Source organism: Rissa tridactyla, chromosome 5 (assembly GCF_028500815.1).
Source record: "Rissa tridactyla isolate bRisTri1 chromosome 5, bRisTri1.patW.cur.20221130, whole genome shotgun sequence".
In the NCBI taxonomy this organism is placed as follows: Eukaryota; Metazoa; Chordata; class Aves; order Charadriiformes; family Laridae; genus Rissa; species Rissa tridactyla.
The window spans coordinates 46586313-46609356 of NC_071470.1; the positions used below are offsets into that span (position 1 = coordinate 46586313).

The 23044-nt window shown below is 39.6% G+C and overlaps 1 protein-coding gene across 1 annotated transcript in view; it reads left to right on the top strand.

The window, feature by feature from the left end:
* Positions 1-4276: 4276 nt before the first annotated feature.
* The window catches only part of PDGFC (platelet derived growth factor C), a 134072-nt gene continuing 115304 nt past the window's right edge, over positions 4277-23044 (top strand). The window contains exon 1 of the mRNA XM_054203838.1: positions 4277-4817. Within this exon, the coding sequence (XP_054059813.1) occupies positions 4700-4817 (118 nt within the window). The 5' untranslated portion in view covers positions 4277-4699. The remainder of the gene's footprint in view (positions 4818-23044) is intronic.

A 23044-nucleotide genomic window follows, 5' to 3' on the forward strand; every position in this document is an offset into this window, starting at 1 on the left:
AATTTGAAAAAATATTGTTTAAGCTATGGAACGCTGAGCAGAACAACAACAATATACAGAGAAGTCTGTGTTCAAATGCTTCTCTTTAGGTGTATTTATAAGTCCCAAGTCTCATTTTAGGATCTGCAAACCAGAAATGGTATTTAATTTAGAGTTGTGACCCAAGTGACCAAAATACATTTGGAGCTGCTTCTTGTCTGGTTATGTCTGAGCAGTCCACACTGTATAAGTATCGATATAATTGAGGCCTCTTCAGACTTCACTCTTTTTCTTCATTACATTTTTGAATGTAGCATAGAAACAGGACACAAATCTTCAACTTGTTTAAAAATTCAGTAGGAATGGACAATAAGGCTGAAATACTAATACTTAGAACTACCTCACTTACAGGAGTACTTTCTAATGCAGAAAAGATTTTCTCTGCAATTCCATATGCAGCCTTTTTACCTCACATTACTAAGATTACAAGAGTCATGTTTATTTGTACAAATGTCTCTTTTTCTGTTGCTCAGTGATCATGAGAGCAGAAAATCATATTGCTGCTTTTCTAAAAGACAACTAATGTTTCTACTGCAATTTCTGTTTATCACTCAACCATAAATGGTTTTGTACAAACATAACATTTAATAACTGTTTAAGACTTCTTTGCACAATTAAAAATAACTCCATGGTGTGAACATAAGCGTTTAAACCTCAACTCTGTTATACCAGCAACCAAGTCATACGTAACTTCACTGAAACCAAGAGACCCTTGCACAAAAGCAGACGTTTGCCTATGTGTCAGGATGAGCAGATATTTATTAGTTTTAAATTACATGCTAAGCTTTGCAAAGTACTTTTTTTTTTATTTAATATGATCCCATAAGGATTATACAGATACATTCAGAATATACAGGAATATACAAGTACATACGTATTAATTCCTTCTTTTTTTTGGAGCCCCTTGAAGTCAGTTGAGATCTCTTGTTACCAGTTCAAATCATTAAGGGTAGTCTGTGAACACCTCACATCTTGCCAATTCCAGCCCACTTCCACAAGTAACTGTGGGGAATCTCTGTTGTCATAAAGTGGTGAAGGGACAAGGGGTGGAACGTGGGTAAACTGTCCACCTCTGTCAGTGCTGTGATGATGTTATTTTGACTTTGATGCGGGGAATTCTTTTTGTTGATGTAAGTGAAATCTGTGAAGATTGTGTATTTTAATGATAACTCATTGAGTTAATAATAATCACAGAGAAAGCTTTTTCATCTCAAGGGTATTTAAAGTTCAGGAGTACAAAGGCTATACACCGTCACAGTAAGTCTCTGGAGTCCTAACGGGCCAAATTTCCACTGCCTTCTCTGGTGGGCAGGTCTCAATAACATTATTTCTGGAACTGGTGCAAAATGAATTCCTGTGGGATAATCCAGATAATTCAAATTTTATTCAAGTACAAGAAAAACTGCTTCAAAAAGTTCTAACTGAGGATGATGAAAAAAACAGTCATAAAACAATCTGAAAATGTGTGAAATCAGCATAGCTGTTCTACAGAGCAAAATCTGCATCTCAAACTATTTGAAGATGCCAATTGATGGAGAAATGTCTGTTGTAATATTTAAATGAAAAAAATACTCGGTACACAGTTTTATAGACTATATTACAAAACCTTGGGGGAAAAAATTGTCTTTGATACAACATCAAGAAGACTACATAGTGTAACCTAAGTAGTTGTGAGACGAGATGAGATGAGATGAGATGAGATGAGATGAGGCATGGTGACTGATACAAAAGACAAAGATCGAAGTGTAATTCTCAGCATGTGGAAAAGTTAGGAATACAAAGCTTTGTGTAGTTTAAAATATTTATTATGGATGTAGAAAAGAATGTGAACATTGTGGTAGCAAAATACAGATGTGTCTTAACATATCCAAAGAAATGTGTACTGAGTACTGGAGTCACCAGAGCCCTAGATGCACCGGCATTGTGGTCCCAAGGGAAATTCAGTATTGGCAATGCAATGTGCTCCAGCAGGAATGATCAGAACTACAGATACATTGATTTATTGTAATTTTCTAACCATTCAGAATATTGTTTTTAATGTCAATATTTCTGTGGATCACTGCATGAGTAGATCCAACAAAAAGATAAAGGTATGCATAAGAAACACTGTATGCAATAAAAAGTTTTATCTTCATCATATATGTTAAGATTAGGCCTTCCCTTGGAATGTTACATTCTGGTTGTCACACCCCAGGTAAAACATAACAAAAATAAATGTGACTCTGAAAAGCTTAGAGGTGTAGAGATATTCAGATGAAAAATGTAATAAATATGCCTAGCTGGGAAAGGACAGGATAGGGCTGCAACACAGAAAATGAACAGGGTAGAGGAGTTAAATAATTTGTGTTTTTCTATTTTCCTAGTTCAAATGCATACATATACCTAATGAAGCTGGAGAGCAATTACATTATAAATAAATATAGATAGCTTAGCATGAATTTCAGATAAGATTGTACATTTTAAGAATAAGGAGTACGGCACATGGTATTTTGCATGGGATTAACAACAAAAGCATTTTTGAAAAGATGTAGAGCCTTAGTGATCAAAAATGTACCCTCATTTTTAATTACAGGAGGTTTAGAATGAAAGCTTCCTCCCCGGGCAGTGTTATTCCGTATTCATCCACTATGCGGGTTCTTGCATTTTCCTTTGAAAAGTCAGAGCCAGGATGCCAGATGAAACACTGGTCTGATGCAGCCTAGATTTTCAAACCTATGGGAGACTTCGGGTGCTTTACTTTTCATGTACACAGTGTGAGACATTAGGTCCATTCTTTTTGGAGGGAACTTGCCATCAGTTCCCCAAAACAGAAAGAATCCCACAAAATCCTCAGGCAACGAAGGTTAAGTTACAGCGCAATACACCGTTTGTTTGATTAAAAAAAACCACTGCTAGTAATCATCGAGGTAGAAGACCTGGAAAGCAGTACGTGTTATTTTTATTTCCTTTTTAAAATAAAAACGGTGAAAATGGAAAAATAATAATTAATAACAGCAACAATAATAAAAGTAACTACACAGTCTGCTTTGTGGAGTACATTTCTTTCTTCACAGCCAGTAAGGGAAGGGTTGCTATTTACGGCATGCTCCAAGTCTGCCTTTCAGAAGTCAGCCCAGCTTGGCTGGACAGCTTTCAGTTGCTACTAGAAATATGTCACTTATTAGGAACAGAGGGGATGTTTATCACTGTCTCAAGGGTTACTTTGGCTGAGGCGAAGAAACAGCTCAGTTATATAGTGGAAAGAGCTGGGTCAAAGGATAAGGAATTTATATAGCGTGTGCTCAAGAGTCCTGTCGTGTGCAGGCTCAGTTTCCCTCTTGTGTATCTTGCCCAGACAGCGCGTGAGAGCACAGCTATACAGGTCTTCCCATCCATCCCCAAAACCACCTCAGAGCTATGGGGGCTGAAGTCACCATTAAAAACAACTCTCCCAAAACTTGTCAGTCGAGAGAAAAAGATTTGTCCATCATACTGCTTCTTTTGCCCTCCCGGTTTCTAGTTAGCGTTCAGTCTTGTTACCCAGACCCATCACAGCATCGTGGTTCAAACCCTCTGCCAAGCAAACTAGAAACGCCAGCTCTAGCAGAGAAGCTTAAACGCAGCATCACCTTAACGAGCACTGAAGTAAAACCAGTCCTTTTAAGTCCTGAATTAGCCATAAATTCAGTTCTGGTTTCTGGTGAAACAGCAAAAAATGAATCGTAGGATGGTTCGGGTTGGAAGGGACCTTGAAGACCATCTAGTTCCAACCCCCCTGCCATGGGCAGGGACAACACCCACTGGACCAGGTAGAAAGTTAACACTGTCTTCTTCACGGCGAGGCGGGGGAAAGCCCCTTTCGTGAGGCAGCCGGGGGGCTGGGGCGGCGGGACGAGGGTCGCCTCTGCCCCCCGCAGGGGGCAGAGGCGACCCTCGTCCCGCCGCCCCAGCACCTGTTGCGCCGCCATTTGGCCGTGAGAGACGGGGCGGGGGGGACACGGACACACACACAGAGTGGCAGAGGCCGCCCCGCTCGCCTTCTCCTCCTCCTCCTCCTTCTTCCTCCCCCCCCACCGCCATCCCACAACTTCCCGGGGCGTAAACGGCCGCGCCAGGTGCCGCCCTCGCCGTCGAGGAGGAGAGACGGCGGGGCGGGGGGAGCCGGGCAGGACTCGGCCCGAGTTGTTGGCTGCGGGGGCCGCCGAAGCGAGCCGAGTCGAGGGAGAGGGAAGGTTATTTCTTGCGAGAGCCTCCTCGCCCGCCCACCCTCGCCGGTTGCCGGCTGACAGGTGCGCGCTTCTCCGTCGCAGCGGCGGCCCCGCTGGCCCCCGCCTCTCCCGGCCCCGGGTTGTTTAGTCCTTGGGAAGCTGGTCTGGGTCCAGATTTTGCTTTGATCCTTTTTTTTTTTTTTTTTTTTTTTTTTTTTTGAAAAGAGAGAGGAGGGAGAAAAAAAAAAACCAAAGAAAAACAAAACCTGGAGACACACAGAAAAGGGCCGTAGGAAAAAGTTTTGGATGGGATTATGTGGAAACTACCCTGCAATTCTCCGCTGCCAGAGCAGGCTCAGTGCTGCCTTCTCCCCAGCGGCGCAGCCCGCGCCGGGCGCTGCTGAGAGACGCCCGGGCCCCGGTGCCGCGCCGCCCCCGCCTGCCCCGCCGCAGCCCCTCGCCCCGCCGGCCCAATGCTCCTCCTCGGGCTGTTCCTGCTGACATCTGCCCTGGCCGGCCGGAGGCAGGGGGCCGCCGCCGAGTCCGACCTCAGCAGCAAGTTCGCCTTCTCCGGCGCCAAGGAGCAGAACGGTAAGGAGGAGCGGCAGCTCCCGCCGCCGCCGCCGCGCAGCCCGGGGCGGGGGCGGGCGAGCGGCCGGCGCGGAGGGGAGCGGAGCGGCGCGGAGGGGAGCTCGCCAGCCCGCGGGGCTGCCCGGCGCCGCGGAGGGGAGCGCGGGTGGTGGTGGTGGTGGTGGTGGTGGTGGTGGAGGAGGGGGAAGAAGCTCTGTGGCCGGGCCGGGATGAGCGGGGCTCGGCAGCTGGGTGTCTGCCCGCCGCCGGCGGGGCAGCGCTGCGGGTACAAGGGCAGCGGTTCGGCGGCTCCCCCCTCTGCGCTCGGAGGGGCAAAATGTTCCCCCCACCCAAAAAAAAAAAAAAAAAAAAAAAAAAAAGCAATGGCCCGCGCACCTTTGTACCCTCTTAGCTCTCGGGGGAGGGTTTTTTTTTACGTCTGTGCGTGAATGAGTGGTATTTTGTCCAGGCTGGAAACGAGCTAATCCTGCATAGGAAATGAGAATTACTTTCAACTTTCAAGTGTACCTGAAATGTTTAGAAAACTCTCAAATGCAAGTTCCCTTGGGCTGGAGCTGCGCAGAGCTGGAGAAAGACTCCTTTCATACAGCGAGGGCAGCTTCGGGGTGTGTAATTTGCTTAGCCTCTGAACTCCATATGATTTACATTATTCAGATTTTTAAGCGCCTTTCCTCTTGATCTGCTATTATGAAGTCATTTTAAAGAATATTTTACAAACTGAAATGTTATATACTGCACGAAACCACACTTCGTGTAGAGTATCTAAACTTAAGTCTGTTAGCATACATTCATGGAAACCTTGGTCCTTAATGTACGGGGGGGTGGAGGGGTGTTGAAAAATTTAGTACTTTTCCTGTCAGCTAGAACAAGCTTTCTCCCTGGGCACAAACCAACACAAAAGGCTGAGCTGGGAGCTCTCAAAACTCTCCGAACTGTAATGAAATAAAGCAGAAACGCAGATTCGGGGCTAATTCAATTCTCTCAACTTTGAACTTGGGACTCCCCAGATAAAAGTATTCTACATCACATCTTTTAATAGAAAGCAAAGTTTCAGAGACCTCTGCAAGTGCTCTGTGTATGAGCAGAGTATGCAGGCTGCTAGTGAATTTAGCAGGGGGGAGATTAATGCTGCTGTGGCCTGCTAATGTGATGATATATGGCACCTGCGGCCTGCCGGAGCTGCTGATCAAAGAGCAGCACGGGGATCAATCTCTAATCAGAGCCACTGTGAAGGCCCAGAGGAAAGTGATCAAAAGACTCAGAGACCCGGCTATTCTGACAGGAAACCAATCAGACTTTGTGCATGGTACAGGAAATTATCTGCTCTGTGTGAGAAAAGAAATCACTCACTCTCTACCCCTTCCCAGCTTACCCGGCGTTTAGAGGCTTTAGGGCACCACTTTGTGACAGAATGGACTTGGCGCCAATGTACTAAAGTCTCGTGCTGTTATCCTGCTTTCTGTTAAATTTGCATGGTGTGCGTATGAAGCATATCGACACACAGAGAATTACCATTGCTCTGCTTTAACTTTGCCAGGGCTGGAAAGAAACCTGCTATGCTGTCAGTCTGCCCTGAGAGGTTTGTTACAGGGTGACGCAGCTGGGCCCTGAAGGGCCACCGGGGCCCAACAATGGGAGCACAACGCTAAAGCGTGAACAGTAGATCGTACAGCATAGGAGCAAAACTGATGTAAATAGGTATAAGTATATGTGACAACACAAACTGCGTTCTGTTCACATATATCAGAAACGCAGCTGTCTTAGGTCAGGCTGCAACTGGTTTGCAATGCAATTTGGCATGCTCTAAGATACAGTCACTACATCTTAGAACAAATGCAAAGCTAGGAGAATATTATTTTTTTTAAGTAAGTGCCCTGAAAATGTGTTCTGTGGTAGTTTATACCTACAACAGTCCAGGTTCTTCTTGTAGCTTACGTGAAGTTTGCTTTCTAGTGGTTCATTGCAAAACTTCTTTAAAAAATTAGCACAAGTTCAGGTACAGCTAAGTACCAACCCCTGACTTTTCTTAACTGATTTTAATTATTTGGGGGATCAGTAACACTGGTCAAACCAGTTCTTACTTGATTTAATTAGAGTGATTTTTACACTCTGCTGCAATCTGAAGATTGTATAGCTTTTAGCTAGAGGCAGGTTAAAACTCCCTGGAGTATGAGAATGAGATATTGCTGTTCGCGTGCCAAATAATCTTTGGTCAGGAGAGAGGGAGATTTTTCCCTCGCGCAGTCTACAAATAAAAATTCTGTCCTCTGCTTGTGAAACTGCTAAATGGCCAAGAAGTTTTGCAGTAGAGTGGATTACGGTGTTACTCAGTGGCACACGTGGGTGCTGTAGCTATTGCTTCAAGGTGATACTGAAGTTGTCTATGACCAGTTATGAAATCAGTGGGACTACTTATGTTACAAAGGGTAAGCGTGTGCTTCAGGATTTATTTTTTCATAATTATTTTCTATTTATTTACTAGCCAAATAATTATTAACTTCAAAATTACAGTTTGACTCTATTTATTAAATGCAGACATAAGGAGTTCTCTCGTTTCTGCTGCATAGTGAGTGTCATTTTAGGTGACAATTTGCTAGTGTAAATATTTCTTTGTAATTGTAAATTAGATATTCTTAAAACACATTATTTTGCTGCTACGTCCTAGGAATTCAATGTGATGGTTGTTGTGGGGCCAGCATAGATCTATTTGAAACCACTTAAAACTACCTCCTGGTTTGTATTGGCCCTCTGTTACAGTCAGATTTTCTTTAGGAACAGGTTTTATTTGTAAACTTTGCTTGACAGTAGGGGGTTTTATGTTATTTTGTTGAAAAAAATCTTATTTATCTTTAATGTTTTTATTTGTAATTCAACTGAGTAAATATTCACCTGGAGGACCAAGGAACTTTATGCAATCATCTTCTGGAAACTGAAGTAGCGGTCAATGGTGCGTGTAGTGATGGGTCCCACTTCTCTGGATGGATTTCATTTCCACAGTTCTTTGTCATGTTGAAAAACTGATTATGCTTTGATGGGTTTTTCATACTTAGGTGGCTTTGTCATTTCTCTAATGGCTGTCTGATGTATTTATTACCATTTTTCCATATTGAAGTAGAGTCAAGAAAAATTGATCACTCAGTTTCTTTTAAGGAACAAAACTCAATCTCTTTCATGTTGAATTTGATTACTTGGATGGTTTATTTATGTCTTCGTTCTATTATAGTTTTTGCTACTTTTCCATCTACTTTTGAATGCTATTTTTATGTAGTATCTTCATCCTGTTTCTGTAACTTCAACAACGTCTGAGGGAACTATTGAAGGATTGAGTAATGTGAATGACAATTCTAATGACAACTCTGGTGGTCTAAGTGCACCTGCTTATGTGATATTATTAGTTTAATTCAGATTTTATTACAATTTGAGGTGGCAGGAGAATCTAAGTTCTGTTTTCTTGGCTGTCTTAGGACAAGAAGTGACAAAGGTTTAAAGTAATTTTGCTAAGCTATCAGATGTTACAATTTCTATGAGAAATATGAGGATGTCTTGATAGAAAATTTTTTAAAAACTATTATCTGGCGCCATAAGCAACGAAGTGTATAGCTTATGTGGCATGTACATTTAAAATGTAGTAATGAATGACTTCAGAAGACCAAGAAATTGAGATCAGTTAGCAACTCACCAGGAACAACTAGTTAAAAATGTTAATTTTCCTGCAGTCAGTTTCAAGTGTGAACGAACAGCAGTAAATAGAGAAATAGAGTTGCTGAAATCAATCTTATAAAACCAAAGGACTTATTTAACGATTTCTGTCAATCCTGCAGCACAGGTAATGTACTGGTGATGATCTATCTTTTGATAGATCTTAATTTCTTTTAAGTTGTGTTTTTTTTTTTGTTTGAGTGTTTGGTATGTTGGTTTTTTTTCACTAATTGATCACTTCATAATGTATTTCTTAAATCTTCTGAAATGGGCAAGATTTATATCACTTAAACCCAAAACAAAACAGGAGCCCTTAGCTGGAGTTTGAGACTTGCGTGTCTCAGGCCATCCTTGGGAAAAGTTGGTGGATGCAGCTGAAACTGAGAGAGTAGCTGAAGTTCCAGAGGGAGCTTCTCTCGTCACCTCAGCACGTGTGTGGCCTCACATGCCTCCTCACAACTATCTAGAAGATTCCCTGGTTCATGTATGTCCAAACGGAACTTCCAGCTTATTTAGAGATGGGGACAGCATCCCAACATAAAGTTTCTGATTAAGTTCATTTAACTTGGGCTGAACACCACAGAGAAGGTGTGGATGTCCAAGTGATGCAGCGTATGGAATCCTTGCAGATGGGAATGTCAGTGCTTTTGCTTGAGTGCAGTCATCTGACTGCAGACTTACCTCTTATAAACCAACATACTTCAAAGCAGTGGGAATCAGCGCCGCCTCTGCTGACTCTTGTTGAGTTGACGAGTGCCAGTACAGTCTGCTGCTGGGTAGCAGAATTTTTCTTCACTTTGAGAAGACAAGGAAGTATAAAATATGAGCACGTGTCATCTAAAGGGAAACTTGATAGTGATGCAATTTTCCTCAAGTTTAATGTATTTCTGTTTAGTCCAAGATTTGTTTTGTAATATTTTAAAGCCCTTTTCCTGGAGAGTGGAGAATTGCACCATGTCCTCTTTTGAATTTAAGCAAAAGATTGTGGCAAATTAGAGAAGTTCTTCAACACCGCAATAAATTGCAGTGGAAGAAAGTTTTAAAAAATGTTTTTTGCCTTTGTAGTTGATTTCTGGTGTATTGCCTGCTATTCAGCAAGTGCTGCTTGGGATTTCCCCTTAGTCCTGCTGCTTCTGGTAGGTAAAAGTAAGGGTTTTAAAAGCACAGACCATTTGCTGCCTGTCCCAAATATGTAGGCACTCCAGCCTTCCTGTATCTTTGTTAAATATCTTGAATGGAATTTAAGGGAGAAACAGGTAAAATCTTATTTTTGCAGTGACTGGTTCTTATTAGGTTTGCAGATCAGACTTTAAAAGCTATATGTCATGTTGTTTGCGTGTTTTTAGTTTGTTTTTCAGTTAGATACAGAGTTTTATATCTGCGAAAAAACACAGGGCATACCTTGAGACATTGACAGCTATACTACCAAAGTGCTTATGTTGAACTTAGTCTTCAAATAAACATAATGTCTTTTATATCTTATAACTTTGTCCAAACCCTTTGAATCTAATTATTACATAGTCAACATGTAATAGCAAAGTGCTGGTTTGCACCCTACAGCAGTGGTTGTGCATTATAGCAGAGTGGTTTTGGGGTTTATTGTTGCTGTTGGGTAGTTTCTACTTTTGGTTTTCGCTGTGTCTGGCAGTTCCCGATTACTAGAAAGAGGATGCACCATGCGAGCCCACTTCCCTTAGCTGGAAATGAGCCTCTTCAGTTGCTTTATAGATAGCTCAGCTTTACCAGAGCCATGCCTTTGCTTTTTAGTCACAAAGTGCGTGTCGTGGAAAATACGGTTCCTGGTGTGTAAGCGTCTTAGGAATAGGCCTGCACATAAGTAGTCTTTCAGTGAAAACCTGTGGGACTTAGAAAAAGTTACACAACAGAAAATGAACAGAGTGAACATGTAGAAATATAGTTATTTTAATAGCACTTGGGTATCTGTATGAGTGCTTAGTTGTTTTGGAGTTTCTGAGAAATTAATTGTACATTAAAACTTACTCAGCCCTGTCGTTCCCTTTTGAGGAAAACTTTGGCAGTTTGTGTTTGAATGTGAAATGCTTCTTTTCAAGTAGGTGAGTGAAAATTCATAATGTGCTACTGTGAAGATAAAATATAAGTTTGTGTTTTCTAGAGGCTTTATTAAATCGTAGGATGTTATTTTAAGGTGGTGGTGCCAGGAAGACTTATTCATGCCTTGAGCCATAGACATTGTAGCCTTAGGGTTTGTCTGTCTTCTGATCTCTTCTTGACATCCTTCTATGGAGATTTTTATAAATATATACCCAGTGTTATATTGGGTAATTTGTGCTTGATTTCATGACCCTACAGTATACTAAGCAGTTTTCTTTTATGTGAAGCTACCCCATCTTACAAAGCGCTTGTACAATAGCACCTCTACATGTTTTCATAACCTAATAAATTTCTACAGAAGCTGGTCAGCTGGGTGAGACAAGGCAGGACTCTAGACACTCATGGAGAAAGCCTTATATGCCCGGAGTATAAGACCTATTAGAAAATAAATGTAAACGAAAGGAGAGAGCCCAACTAATTCCTTGGTCTCCTACAGGCCTTCTGCATTAGGGTTAGCAAGGCCTGTCTTCTGAGTTCAATTAGTTCTGTTCCAAGTACTCCCATCTTTGTTAAGCATGCCCATGATTTTGAACTTTGACATTCACCTCGCTTAGGCATGACCGTACATTTGCACTGGGGTTGTGGGCTGCTTGGCTTCTTGTTGCTGTGGGTTCCCGTGAAGTCCTGCGAGCGTGTGCCACCTCTCGACTTGTGTCAATGGGCTTCTACCTTTGCCGACTGTACCATCAGGTAAGCTGGCGGCAGCTCAAGTTAAAGGAACTCATCGGCTGATTAGTTCAGTCTCTGAACTAAACAAAAACAATGAGTTATTGTTTCCCTGTGTGGCTGTTCTCATTCAAGCTGGGCTAATTCAAGGCTATACAGGTTAACTCTGCAGTGAAGATGTTCACAGTGCTAGTTGCTGCCTTTTTTTTCTTTTTTTTTTTTTTTTTTTTTTTTTCCCCCTTACTGCCATTTTCATATGCAGGTGTTTGGGGCTGGGGAAAGAGAGTATGAATTAACCTCCCATATACTCCAGTCCAACACAATCCAGGCAGAAAAAACATTTGCACATGAAATAAGAAAATGTTCAAAGGTTGGTTACCATGTAGTGGCGTCGTTTTATAGTAGTGAGAATGGGATAGTTGCAAGGGAGTAACCAGTAAGACCTTATCTGTGTTTTTTTTTTTCAGTGGCAACGTGTCTTTTTGTGAATTAATCCTCATAAATTATTCATTAATCTTATGCTTTACGGTGAATTCATTCAAGGTATCATTATAAACACAGATGTTTTAAGGAGATTCTTCTAGGGCAAAGAGCAACTCTATTCCTCTACTCCCTGAAAGCCCTAAACACTGGATTTTCTCCTTCAGTTTGTTAAAACTGGTTATTGACTGTTTTCAAATGGTATGCAGGCATGGCTCAGTTCGAGCAATGTTGTACTGATTTCTTTACATTAAGTGCAAGGTATGCACTGGTTCTGAATAAAGTCGGGTGAAGGACCAGGCAGCTGCAGGGCGGCAGATGCTTTCCTCTGGTCACCCACCTTGCCAGCACTGTGGCTGGAAGTAGGGATCTTTGGTTTTAATTTTTTAGTACTCTTGTGAACAAACGGTGGTGTTAGTTGGGTTGTTATCTTTTTACCTTCTCTATGATACTACAGTTCTCCTGAAGGAAAGCAAGGGAGGTCTTCCAAGCTTTCAGCAAATGTCTGGCACTGCTGGTGATAACTTTGAGTGCTGGATTTAAACTCCGTCATTGCCCTTATGTGGCTTTTCTTGAAATATTAAATCTGTCTCAGAAAAAGCAAAGAAAGTCTTGAGAAAAGGAAACAATGCTGCCTGTGTTTGCTGAACATTTAATTTCTTTTTGCATTGCTTTTGCTGTATTATTCTGATTATCAATTGGCAATAAATTATGTAAGAAGGAGGGGAGGCAGGAGGTTAGGTGCTGCAGTTAATTAGGGATTTCGTCCTGTAATCTGATAAATGGCCTTCAAACTAGATTCAGGCAGTAAAAGGTAAAGGAGTGATGCCCTTTTTGTAGTTTTGATATTCCACATCTTTAAATCATTACTCAGTTTGGCACATTTCAGCAAAGTTGTAATTTTCTGTGAGGGAAAGGTCCAGGTGTAAAATACCAGGGAATGTTATATTTGAAGAGTAGCTTACACTGGAAAAATTATCTTGGCGACACTTTTGCCACACCTTCCATGTCAATCTATAGCTGTTAATCTCTCCATGCCACTTTTAAAGCATCATTTGTTTAAAAGCACATGAAGTGGGAAACTTACTTTCCTGGAAGAGATTTGTGAAATAATGGATAATATTGCTTATTTTAATTATCTTTAGCTATAGTCTGTTCCAGAAAATTCAGTTGTCCAGTCTTTCATTAAACTGTTATTTGGGGAGCTTTGTTGGATGAGCCATTGCGTGGTAACAACTGGAGTATCTGAAAAGTTGGCGTTTCATTATTTTTAAAGTATTTTTTTTCCCTTGGTGTACTTCACCGTGTAACCATCAGGTTGCCTTCCTGCTTGCTCAAAACAATCAGAGGCACGAGTCCGAGGGGTTCCAGGTTCCTCCTCTGATTGAGAGGAAATCAGCACTCATTTTATACAATAGTTAAACCTTAAAAAAGACATATGGCGCAGGAAATTCTTTTGCTGTGTGTGAAGGTATGGCATTTTCAAACTGAAAGCGCTGTTCTGACTGTTTCACCGGTAGTGGTGAGTTATATGAGGCCACTTCCATCTGCAGAGAGTCTGTTTCACTTGCTTGTGGTTCTGGGGCTCATTCAAATGCTCTAAAACAAAATAAAAGGAATGGATGTAATAACTTCTTTATGGAAAAGTCATAAAAAGCTACAGGGCCGTGTAAACAAATTGGGTCATTTACAAGATGTTTAAGTGATGGATATTCAGTCCAAATTCAAAGGTGTGGATTAGGTTTTACAGTCATCTTGACTGAATTTTGCCCTCAACAAGACTTTCTTTTTTCTGCCAGGAATGCCTTTGACGCTACAGATAACAAATTCTCAGAAATGGTGTTTTCAAACATTTCAGTGTGTTCAGAGCAAAGCCGAGAAACAGGAGAACAATTCAGTAGTATAATTTGATTTTTCTCTAGGTGAATGAGGGGCCTTTTTTGAATCCGCATGGTTACACTGTAAAGCCGTAGTGGAACTTTGTAGCATTCCCGAGGAAAATAAACTGAAAGGAGTTTCCCTTCTGGATTCAAACATGCCTGAACTAATTACAAGGCAACCGTTTTGGCTCTCCGCTCTGTTCATATAAATAGGGTTGCGCAGAGCAGCAGCGACTGCGATCCAAGTTAAACTGCGCCAGTCACAGAAACTTCTGTCGGACCAAATTGAAGCATTGAACATTATATCTATGGTGCGTCAACTCACAAGACCCTTGTGACTCATTTCATCATTGGTCAGAGGGTACTGAAAGAGTGGAGTGGAAAAGGGGCTAACTAATACCTTTGCATGCTAAAATACATTCTGCAGGGTTATTTATATGCTTCAATGTAAATGTAAGCTCATGTATGGGCAGTTTTCTCAAGTTTGGGGAAGGGGCATTGGTGTTAGCTACTGTGGGGTGCCTGCCTTCTTATGAGATATGGTTGCTCAGCTCTGCTGTTACCAGTGCAACTTCAACTACCTTTCATTACTCTTTATGCTCTAAAATCTGCAGATTGTTTCAGAATGAAAATAACTTAGCGCAGGTTTGGAGTTAGTTGTAATTAACTGTCCATGGGTGAAGCTACCTATTTGTATATACAGTGCTAAATAACGAGCTATTGACTCATCTTTTAGATGCTTGATACTGTGCCTGTGACAATAATAGCTGTTTCTTGGGAAGTGTATACACGTGATTATACAGTACTTGAAGTCCTTCAGAAAGTGATTCAAATTAATGTTGATTGTAATGTACAGTGTTGATTGTAAAAGGTCTCTCTTTATATTATCAGCAATTTGTGCTTTAAAAACACAGTTTTGGGAAAGTGGTCTATCTTAATATCTCAAGACTTCAGTGTCTTACTGCTTAGCATGTCTGTTGTTACACAGGGAGACCCGTACCTGCAAACATTTCTCTTGCCTGTGTAACTATAGTGGACCTGAAAGTGAAGTAAAGCCCCGTAATTGAGAGCTATAACAAGTAATGGCTCCAAAACAAATACAATTTCTAGACAAGGAGACGAAACTCTTGTATACAACCATATCTAAATGCTACTTTTAAAAATGTGGCTAAGGATTCTTGTTGGGCCTATTTTCTTTTCTTTGTGTTAGTCAAAAATATCCAGCCTCCGGGAGCCCTGCATGTCTGTAGTCAGACTAGAGTCTAAAACTTGAAATAACTAACCACTCACTGTATTGCTCATAGTACTTGCTGGTATAGGAATTCACAAAGCACTTACCTTTAGTGCTAATGTAGACTTGTAGTTATTTCTTCTGTGGAGATTGCATGAACAGTATCATTACCGCTAAGGGTCTTTGCCAGTAGAGTCTTTCAGTGATCTTTACCTATTCTCATAAGACCCTTTATAAAGATTGTCATAAGATGTCAAGAACAGCCATCTTTTTGGCTTCTTCATTTTTATTTTATATCTGTTCTCAGTACCTGCAAGAGGTAACATGTGTGTGGGGAGTGGGTGTCCTAGGCAGAGTCCAAACAGGGCTGGCAGAGATTTTTTGAAGCTCACTAACATCACAAGAGAGACCATTGAGATCATCTCCCATTTTACCTAACCCCTCAAGAGTGCCACACCTTGGTAAGGAGAGTGTACCAGTAGAGAGAGCTCTGTTACTTAAATATCTACCTGATTTGCAAAATTATCTTACTGCTTGTGGGGGAAAAGATGGTTTTGTACAGTTGTCAAGTAGAAATGTAAACATGTTTCTAAAGTGCGTGCTTGTCTTATCAGCAAGAATCTGACAAAACTCTGATTGGCCTCATTAGTCAAGATACACGTGAAGGTACTGTGTAGTGATAATACTTAATGAAACAGTTGTGATATGTTTCTGTATTGTTACTTCTTTTAACATAATTACTTTACCAAAATATGGACCTGGTTAGTTCTTTGCATGAGGGAAAGAAACCCATGATCATGATGTGCCTGTAGTGTATGTAACACTGTCTGTTAGTTTTACAGGATCTGTAGCTTCTCTTCGAGATTAAGTTTGAGAATTTACAACATTATCCTTAAGAATTCTGTTTCAGGGCTGGATCAGTGCCCTTGCGTAAAGCTGATTTCTCTTGCTCGTTATTGAAGAAAAAACAAATCTTGTTAATGGTTCTGATTCATTTGAAACAGTTTAAAATATCTCACCATAGAATGGAGGCTTAGTTTTCTTTTGGAAAACCTTAACAGCACAACATTTATTTCTAGCAGCAGTTGCTTAATAGATGGCCTTTAATTACTCAAATTTATAGTTACATGCACTTGTATGTGGTTTATTTTGACACTTTTGTGTATGTGGATGCTTAATGTATGTTTTTTCTAATTCTGTTTATTGAGGTATATTCTTGGTCTAGGTTGACTTGTTCAGATTTTTTCAATTTCAGGAACTACTTGGCACACTTTGTGTTCAGTATTTGCATTTCAGATGAGAATATGTTCTCTGTAGCTTTTAAAAAGCAAGAATCTCTTGTTCTGAGTTGGCTTGGGCAAGCAGCGGTGAATATTGGAGCTAAAACCATTTCAACTGTAATAAAAGTGCGTTAGCAATGTGTTAAACAGGTCTCCAAACATTCAATAAATGAATAAATGAAATAGTGTATAGTTTAAATAGTAATCCTGTATGTATATATGACACTCAGCTAATGCTAGGTAACATGACAAATAATATTTACATTTGACTTTCATTTTCTCGGGTTTGGGAAGAGTGTTCCCTCTTCTTCTACACGTCAGCTGTTCTTACATTCATTTAATTCCAGGCAATAGGGGGTGTTGAACATGTGGGTCCTAGCCCAACATGCAGCTTGGATGTGGCTGATACACTCCACAGAGGGATAATGTCGCATCTGTGTGGCTGCAGCTGGTTCAGGCCATCTGGTTTTGGAATGTGCATGTGCACCCAGATGTTGCTACTGAATACAGAATAGAGTAGCTATTGATTTCTGAGTCCTGTCACCCTAGCCCTTCTTCAGGATCTTAGAAGATAACTCTGGAATATGTTTTTTTGGGTTTTTTTAGGTGAATGGTGTTATAAATGAGTCACATATAAATGAGTCGTGTTCCTTTGACTGGCTTAAGACTTCAAGGACAGCTACAATATAATGATGTTAGGTTTTAGTCACAAGTAGCTGTTATATTAGTAGCTTTCAGTTATATTTACTCCTTTCCATGACCATTTTGCAGGATATTCATTGCTTAGAAGCTCAAAGTCCACCCTAAAAGACATTTTGTACAGTACTTAATATTTGTGCAAATAGATTACATTTAGTTAACTCCTGCTCCTGCTTTAGTCAAATCCTTAATATAAAGAAAGGTTTAAACTTGCTGCTTACTGTAATTCATGGTATTCTATGTACTAGTGATTTATTGTATTTACTGTTCCCTTAAGTATGAGTACGTCCTTAAAAATAGTGTGTTACTAGCTGACTAGCTCTAATCCCTAAACTTCCCCACTGACAGTACTTTGGATAGGTGTAAAAGATGCAAAATTATATTGAGGAGTTATTCACTGAGGTACCCAAGAAGTTTTCACCGTGAATGAGGGATTCCGCTGAAGTTGAGAAGTGATTGGATCTATTTACTAGGAAAAAATTACATTATACACATTTGCAAGACCAAGCTGTTGTCATTAATTCAAAGCTTGGGAAAAGGAAACATCTAGCAAGATGACTTCTTTTTCAGGTTTTTGATTGTCCATAAAATGTGAAATTAAGTTCAACAATTGTATTCATGTTGCTATGGTGGTTGTGCCTGTCTAGCCATAAAAATAAATTACTGCATGTGAATTGCTTTCTTATCTGAAGAAAAGAAAAAAAAAAAAGGAAATTAATAAAGGTGGAAGTATAATAATGTTTATTTATGGGAAGTAGTATCTGAAAGATAAAAGCTAATAGTACTTTATAGTTCTCTTTCATTCAGTGCTTTTCCTAAGCTAAGGAATCCAAGCTGTATGTAGAACAACAGGACTACTACCCCATTTACAGTAAAATATTGATAGACAGATATGGGAATCTGTGCTGTTGGTAAGAATTTAAAAATAATTTGATAAGAACCGTAATCAAAAAAAACCCCTTCCACCATTATTCTAAGGGCAAAATGGTCTTTTCAACAGTTTGCAGAATACTTGAACGAAGTTGGATGTATTATAATATAGAGAAGAGGTATACATTGAGAGGTAAGGACAGAAATATGAAAAGGAAGTCATTGTTGAAAGCCATCTGGGGGGGTGGTAGGGAAGACGATGTTAGCAGTAAAGCACACTGCATAGGAACTGTCTTTCTGTGTATCTTTTTTCTTTTTGCAGTAGAAGGCTGAATAAAAGAGCTCCAGCAGGGTAACTCCTTGATAATTACAAAATGTGGTTACATTTCTCTTTCATACTGTTGTACATGAGTATCTTATTTTATAAGTCTGCTAGATAGATATCGCCTGATTTTTGCATCATGTAAAGGTATTAAAAAAGGGGGGTTGGAAGATTTTTCATGGTAACAATCAGGACATGAAGCTGTAAACAGCAAAGACTGAAATCTTCTTTTCATAAACACTGCAATATACGGGTTTGGTTTGTCCTTCTACAGCATGACTGAGAACTCTTTTTGAGGTGCTGTTCCTTAAAATATAGGATGTGTATGGTGTTGATGGTGGTTGTTCAAACACATAGGTCTTTATTGTCATTCATCTGAACTTCTGTTAGGTAAGCATCTTACGCATCATTAACTATGTCCTGAGGCTGGCTTGTTTCAAGCAGTATTAAGCAATATTGGTAAGTCATTGGCTTTGTATTTAAGTTGTTAGACCATAAAGATCAGCATGAGTGGAGGTTTTCTTTTTTCAGAGAAAGACATGAATACTGTTCCATTTTCTCTTTCACTTCACATTAATCAGAGTTCATATGCAGGGAGTGAAAAAAGAAACCAATACTTTCAGCTGTGATAGTTTTTGATGCTCAAATATTCTTCGATGTCATATAAGTATTTCTATGTCTGATGAAGTACACATAAAAAAGCAGATTCTTAGGCCTTCTATCAGTATTGGATTCTCAACGTAAGCAATTTCTGGTTTTCTCTGTTTTCTCCTTGTGCACCAAAATCAAAATGTGAGACATGGCTTTCAAATTTCTTCTCTTTTGTGTGGCTAGTAAGTGTAGTTTCAAGAGACAGCTTTGTACCAATAATTTTCATTACTATAAATGAGACCAAACAATAATGCTTTTAAAAATCAAGACCAAAGTATTTAAAAAATGAAACTTAAAGGCAATGGAAAAATCATGTCTCTCTCTGAAAATTCTCCATATACTTTCTTTCCTGGCACATGCTTATGTTGCCACTAGGAACTTGATCCTTAAAGCAAGAGGAGAGAACGTTAAACTGCACAATGGCGCCTTGGTGCCAAGATAGATTCAGTGCAACCGTATTTTGTTTTTGTTATTCCTGGCACTTTTGGAAAGAATGATTTCATAATGCCTGAAATGCTTCTGAGGAGAAACAAGATTGCCATCAAGACCTCTCCTCCTCTCCTCCTCTCCTCCTCTCCTCCTCTCCTCCTCTCCTCCTCTCCTCCTCTCCTCCTCTCCTCCTCTCCTCCTCTCCTCCTCTCCTCCTCTCCTCCTCTCCTCCTCTCCTCCTCTCCTCCCTTTCCCTTAGCTTTTAAGTATTCATATTGGTTGAGGAGCTCTTTTTAGATCTCGTGTTATACATCTTATTGGTAAGGAGTATTTTTTTTTTCCTGTGTGTACTTAAAAGCACCCCAAATAGGAGGAACAAAATGTTATGCCCTCTTTCAAGAGTTGCGTTTACAGTTAAGACTGCGTATGTTTATAAACCATGGGGAGGCAGTCTTCATGGAAATAAATAATTGCTATTTGTAGAGTTAAGAGAAGCTCATGAGAAGGTAAACCAAACTAATTAATTACTGAAAATTTTAACAGTAGTTGTTTTGTCAAAGTGAGCATTGAGTATCCATTGCGTTGGTATCCTGATAGGCACAGTACACTACAGTTTCTAGACACATAGACAGCCAGTTGGTCTAACTCCCTGTATTATACCTTGAAAGTGGCTTTTTTTGAAAGTTACGAGAGTATCTGATAGAAAGGTATCTTTTTTTCTTTCTTCTTCTTTTTTTTATTTTAATTTAAATTATGATCTCTCAAAAGAAGGGCAAACTTGAGCCTGATTTTATTTGTGATTGAAAGCTGTGTCCTGGTTGTGATGTACCAAATGACTATAAAGTCAGTGGGTGGTTTGGTTAAAGAGGGAGTAGTGGAAAACAAGTGCATTCCTGTGGTATGATGATGGGAGAAGGAAAATTAAGTAAAATAGATGCAAGGGGAACCATTTTGAGGCTGTTGGAAAAACAGTGGCTTTAGTTTTAATGAATTCTGCATTTTTGTGTGTGTGTGAGGTTTGGGGTTTTTTTAAAGAAACTGATCCCTAAGGGAAAAGGGTGTGATCCAGACACAGTGGTTACAGTATTGATTTTTGAGGAGAAAGGTCAGCAGCTTGCACCTGCCAAAAAGATTTCGGTCAGAAATGGTTAGATGTGGATTTACATATGGATGGGGAAAACAGGAGGAAGAGGAGCTTTGGTAATTTCTCTGTCTCTTAAAGCCCCAGAGCCCCTGGAATCATGTTTTGCAGAAATAAAAGTTACAATGGCCAACATGAGGCTTTCAGTGCTCAGCTGGCATCTGCTTTCTGTCACAGTTAGAGAAGTGGTAGAGGGAAGGATCTTGCATGTAGCTGGAGTGGTCTGTGATGAAGCTGCTGAAAACTGAACCAAAAACCCCCCCAAAAAATCCGACCAAAACCAAATCAGTTCTTCTCGAGTAGTCGGATCATTTACTCAAAGGACCAAGCCATTTATGTTACTGCTACCTTTTGTAGAAACAGCAGAGAATTTCCATAGGAAAACTTGTTAGAAAAAATTACAATGATCAGATCCAAACTAGAACATGTTTTTTTTTTTTTTTAAAAAAAAAAAAAAAAAAGCTTGCAATCAAACATTTGCCATATTTGGCAAATAATTTTTCTCCAGATCTTTTCCATGAAAGTATGAAAGGTATTGACGATTTTCACCTAGGTAATGTAAAAAGGTACTTTCTCTGCAGTGTAGGAAGAGACGCTACAAGGCTCTGTCTTCTGCAGTTCCATAAATACTGTCTTGAAATGGAAGTGACAGAAGCAAGGCAAAAGTAATAATATTAGAGAAAATTTAAGAATGTCTTTAAGCAAACAAGATCCAACTCAAAGAATATGCTTTATTCTCTGACAATTGTGTTTGTGTTTTGCTTTTAAGATGGGTGCCCCGGTCTTAAAATTCTTGCTGCTCTGAAATTTCCTTCCCTTCCAGAACTGAAGTCTTCTACATGTAATTCAGCTTTCCTGAATTTTCTTTCTTTTATAAAAAAAGTACCCAGTTCGTTGATTCTGGGAAATTTTTTTCCTTACTTCTTCAAATGTCTATATACAAATACCGGTTCAAATAGGCAATATGACATTCAAAGAGATTGTGTCCAGAAAAATAACTCTCTAAATAGCTTCAGGTACCTCACCATCTTTCTTACAGTGAAAAAATATTTCTATGTTGTTAGTTTCTCAGGCTTGATATGATTCTGTTTTCTTTCCATAGCTTTCTCCTATACACATGAATTACTTAAAGACCTCATTTTAAAATTTTAACACCTTAATCTAACTGCAGAGGGTTACTTAATGATGATAATGCCACCTCCAACAATTGTTTTATAACTTTTCAAGCAGTAGCTATATATTAGGCTTTCAACAGTGTTAACAACTTTCTTGAAGTACCTGAAGAAATCTTCCAGGATCATGAAGCTAGAAGACCTTTTTATTGCTTTCTTGATGCAAAAATATTGCCAGGGAGTTCGCTTAATGACAGTCTATCAGTGTAACACTTCAGTTATATTTCTTAGTATCATGGCATCATTTGGTGAGTAATAAAGCATGAGCAATTGGAAGCGCAAGGTCTACCTATTTATCCTGTTCTGTTCTAATTTACCTAAAATTAGGTTTAACCACTACTTGAGTAAGCTTCCAAAGAAATAACAAATATAAGATGAAGGGCTTTGGAGACAATGTGGTATTCTTCCATCTGTATTGGTACTGAATGTGACATATGGTGCTTCTGTTATCATTTGTGGGGGTTTTGCTATTATTTTTGTTCTTTTTTTTCTTCTCCCTCTACTCATACGGGAGATTTGAGATGGTGACTGAGATCACCTATCACTTGCTGCAGGAGTAACACACTGCTTTCACCAAATTCAAATCAGAGAATTGCTCTTGGTTCCCATAAATTCCTTCCTAAACACTTAATTTTCTTGCTCTACAATAATGCCTTCCATTTAGAGCAGCCATTAATTAAGTACTTTTTTGAGTTGATTATTCTCTTTTTGGATCTGTAAGAATGTATTTGTCATTCTGTTGGCCAGTCTTACACAACTTTGGATATATTTTAGTATGGTTTGGGATCTTTACATGAAAAATGTGACTAAATGTCTGTTTCATTTTTAACTTGTGGAAAATGTAGGAAGAGAAGCTGTAGCAATTGTGGCACTGGGATTTGAAAGCACGCCTGAAATCTTTAAGAAAAAGAATAGATACACAACAGAGTTATGGGCAGAACAATTACAAAGCTCACTCAGACATGACTTCTGTTTACCAAGAAAAATGCATTTAGGAATTATCAAATTACCTTCTAAACCTTGAAATTTTTAAAGATGTAAAACTTTACATCTTTAAGGGTTAATTAGTTTATTAAATATTAGGCTGAGGAGAAATCAAGAAAATTATTCTGATTGTACTCAAAAAGAAGTGCTTTGTATTTGAGATGAAACAATTTTATTAAAGGTAGGCAAGGCAAGGTAATTAAAGATATGGAATAATATGTGCATTTTGAATATCATCAATGGTAATGAGGCCAAAAGGAAGAGATAAGGTTAAGTGCAATGCTGTGATCTACAATACTGTAGATTAAAAGAAAGCACTGGTTATGTAGCCTGTGTGCCAAGGCAACTCCCTGAGAAGTATCTAGAAGTTAATAGCAGCCATTCCAGGACAAATGAAAGGTCTAGTTAGCTCAAGGTGTTGTGTGTGACAGTACCCGTTAAGGAATGTAATGATGATTCCCTGATCTATTCTCTTGCCTTCAAGCATTTTAGTAGTCAGAATTTCTTTTTTTTTTTTTTAAGATGCAGGCAGAATTTTGGGGCTTGGTAGCCCAATAGCTTTTTGAAATCTTGCAGACTTCTGCTATCTA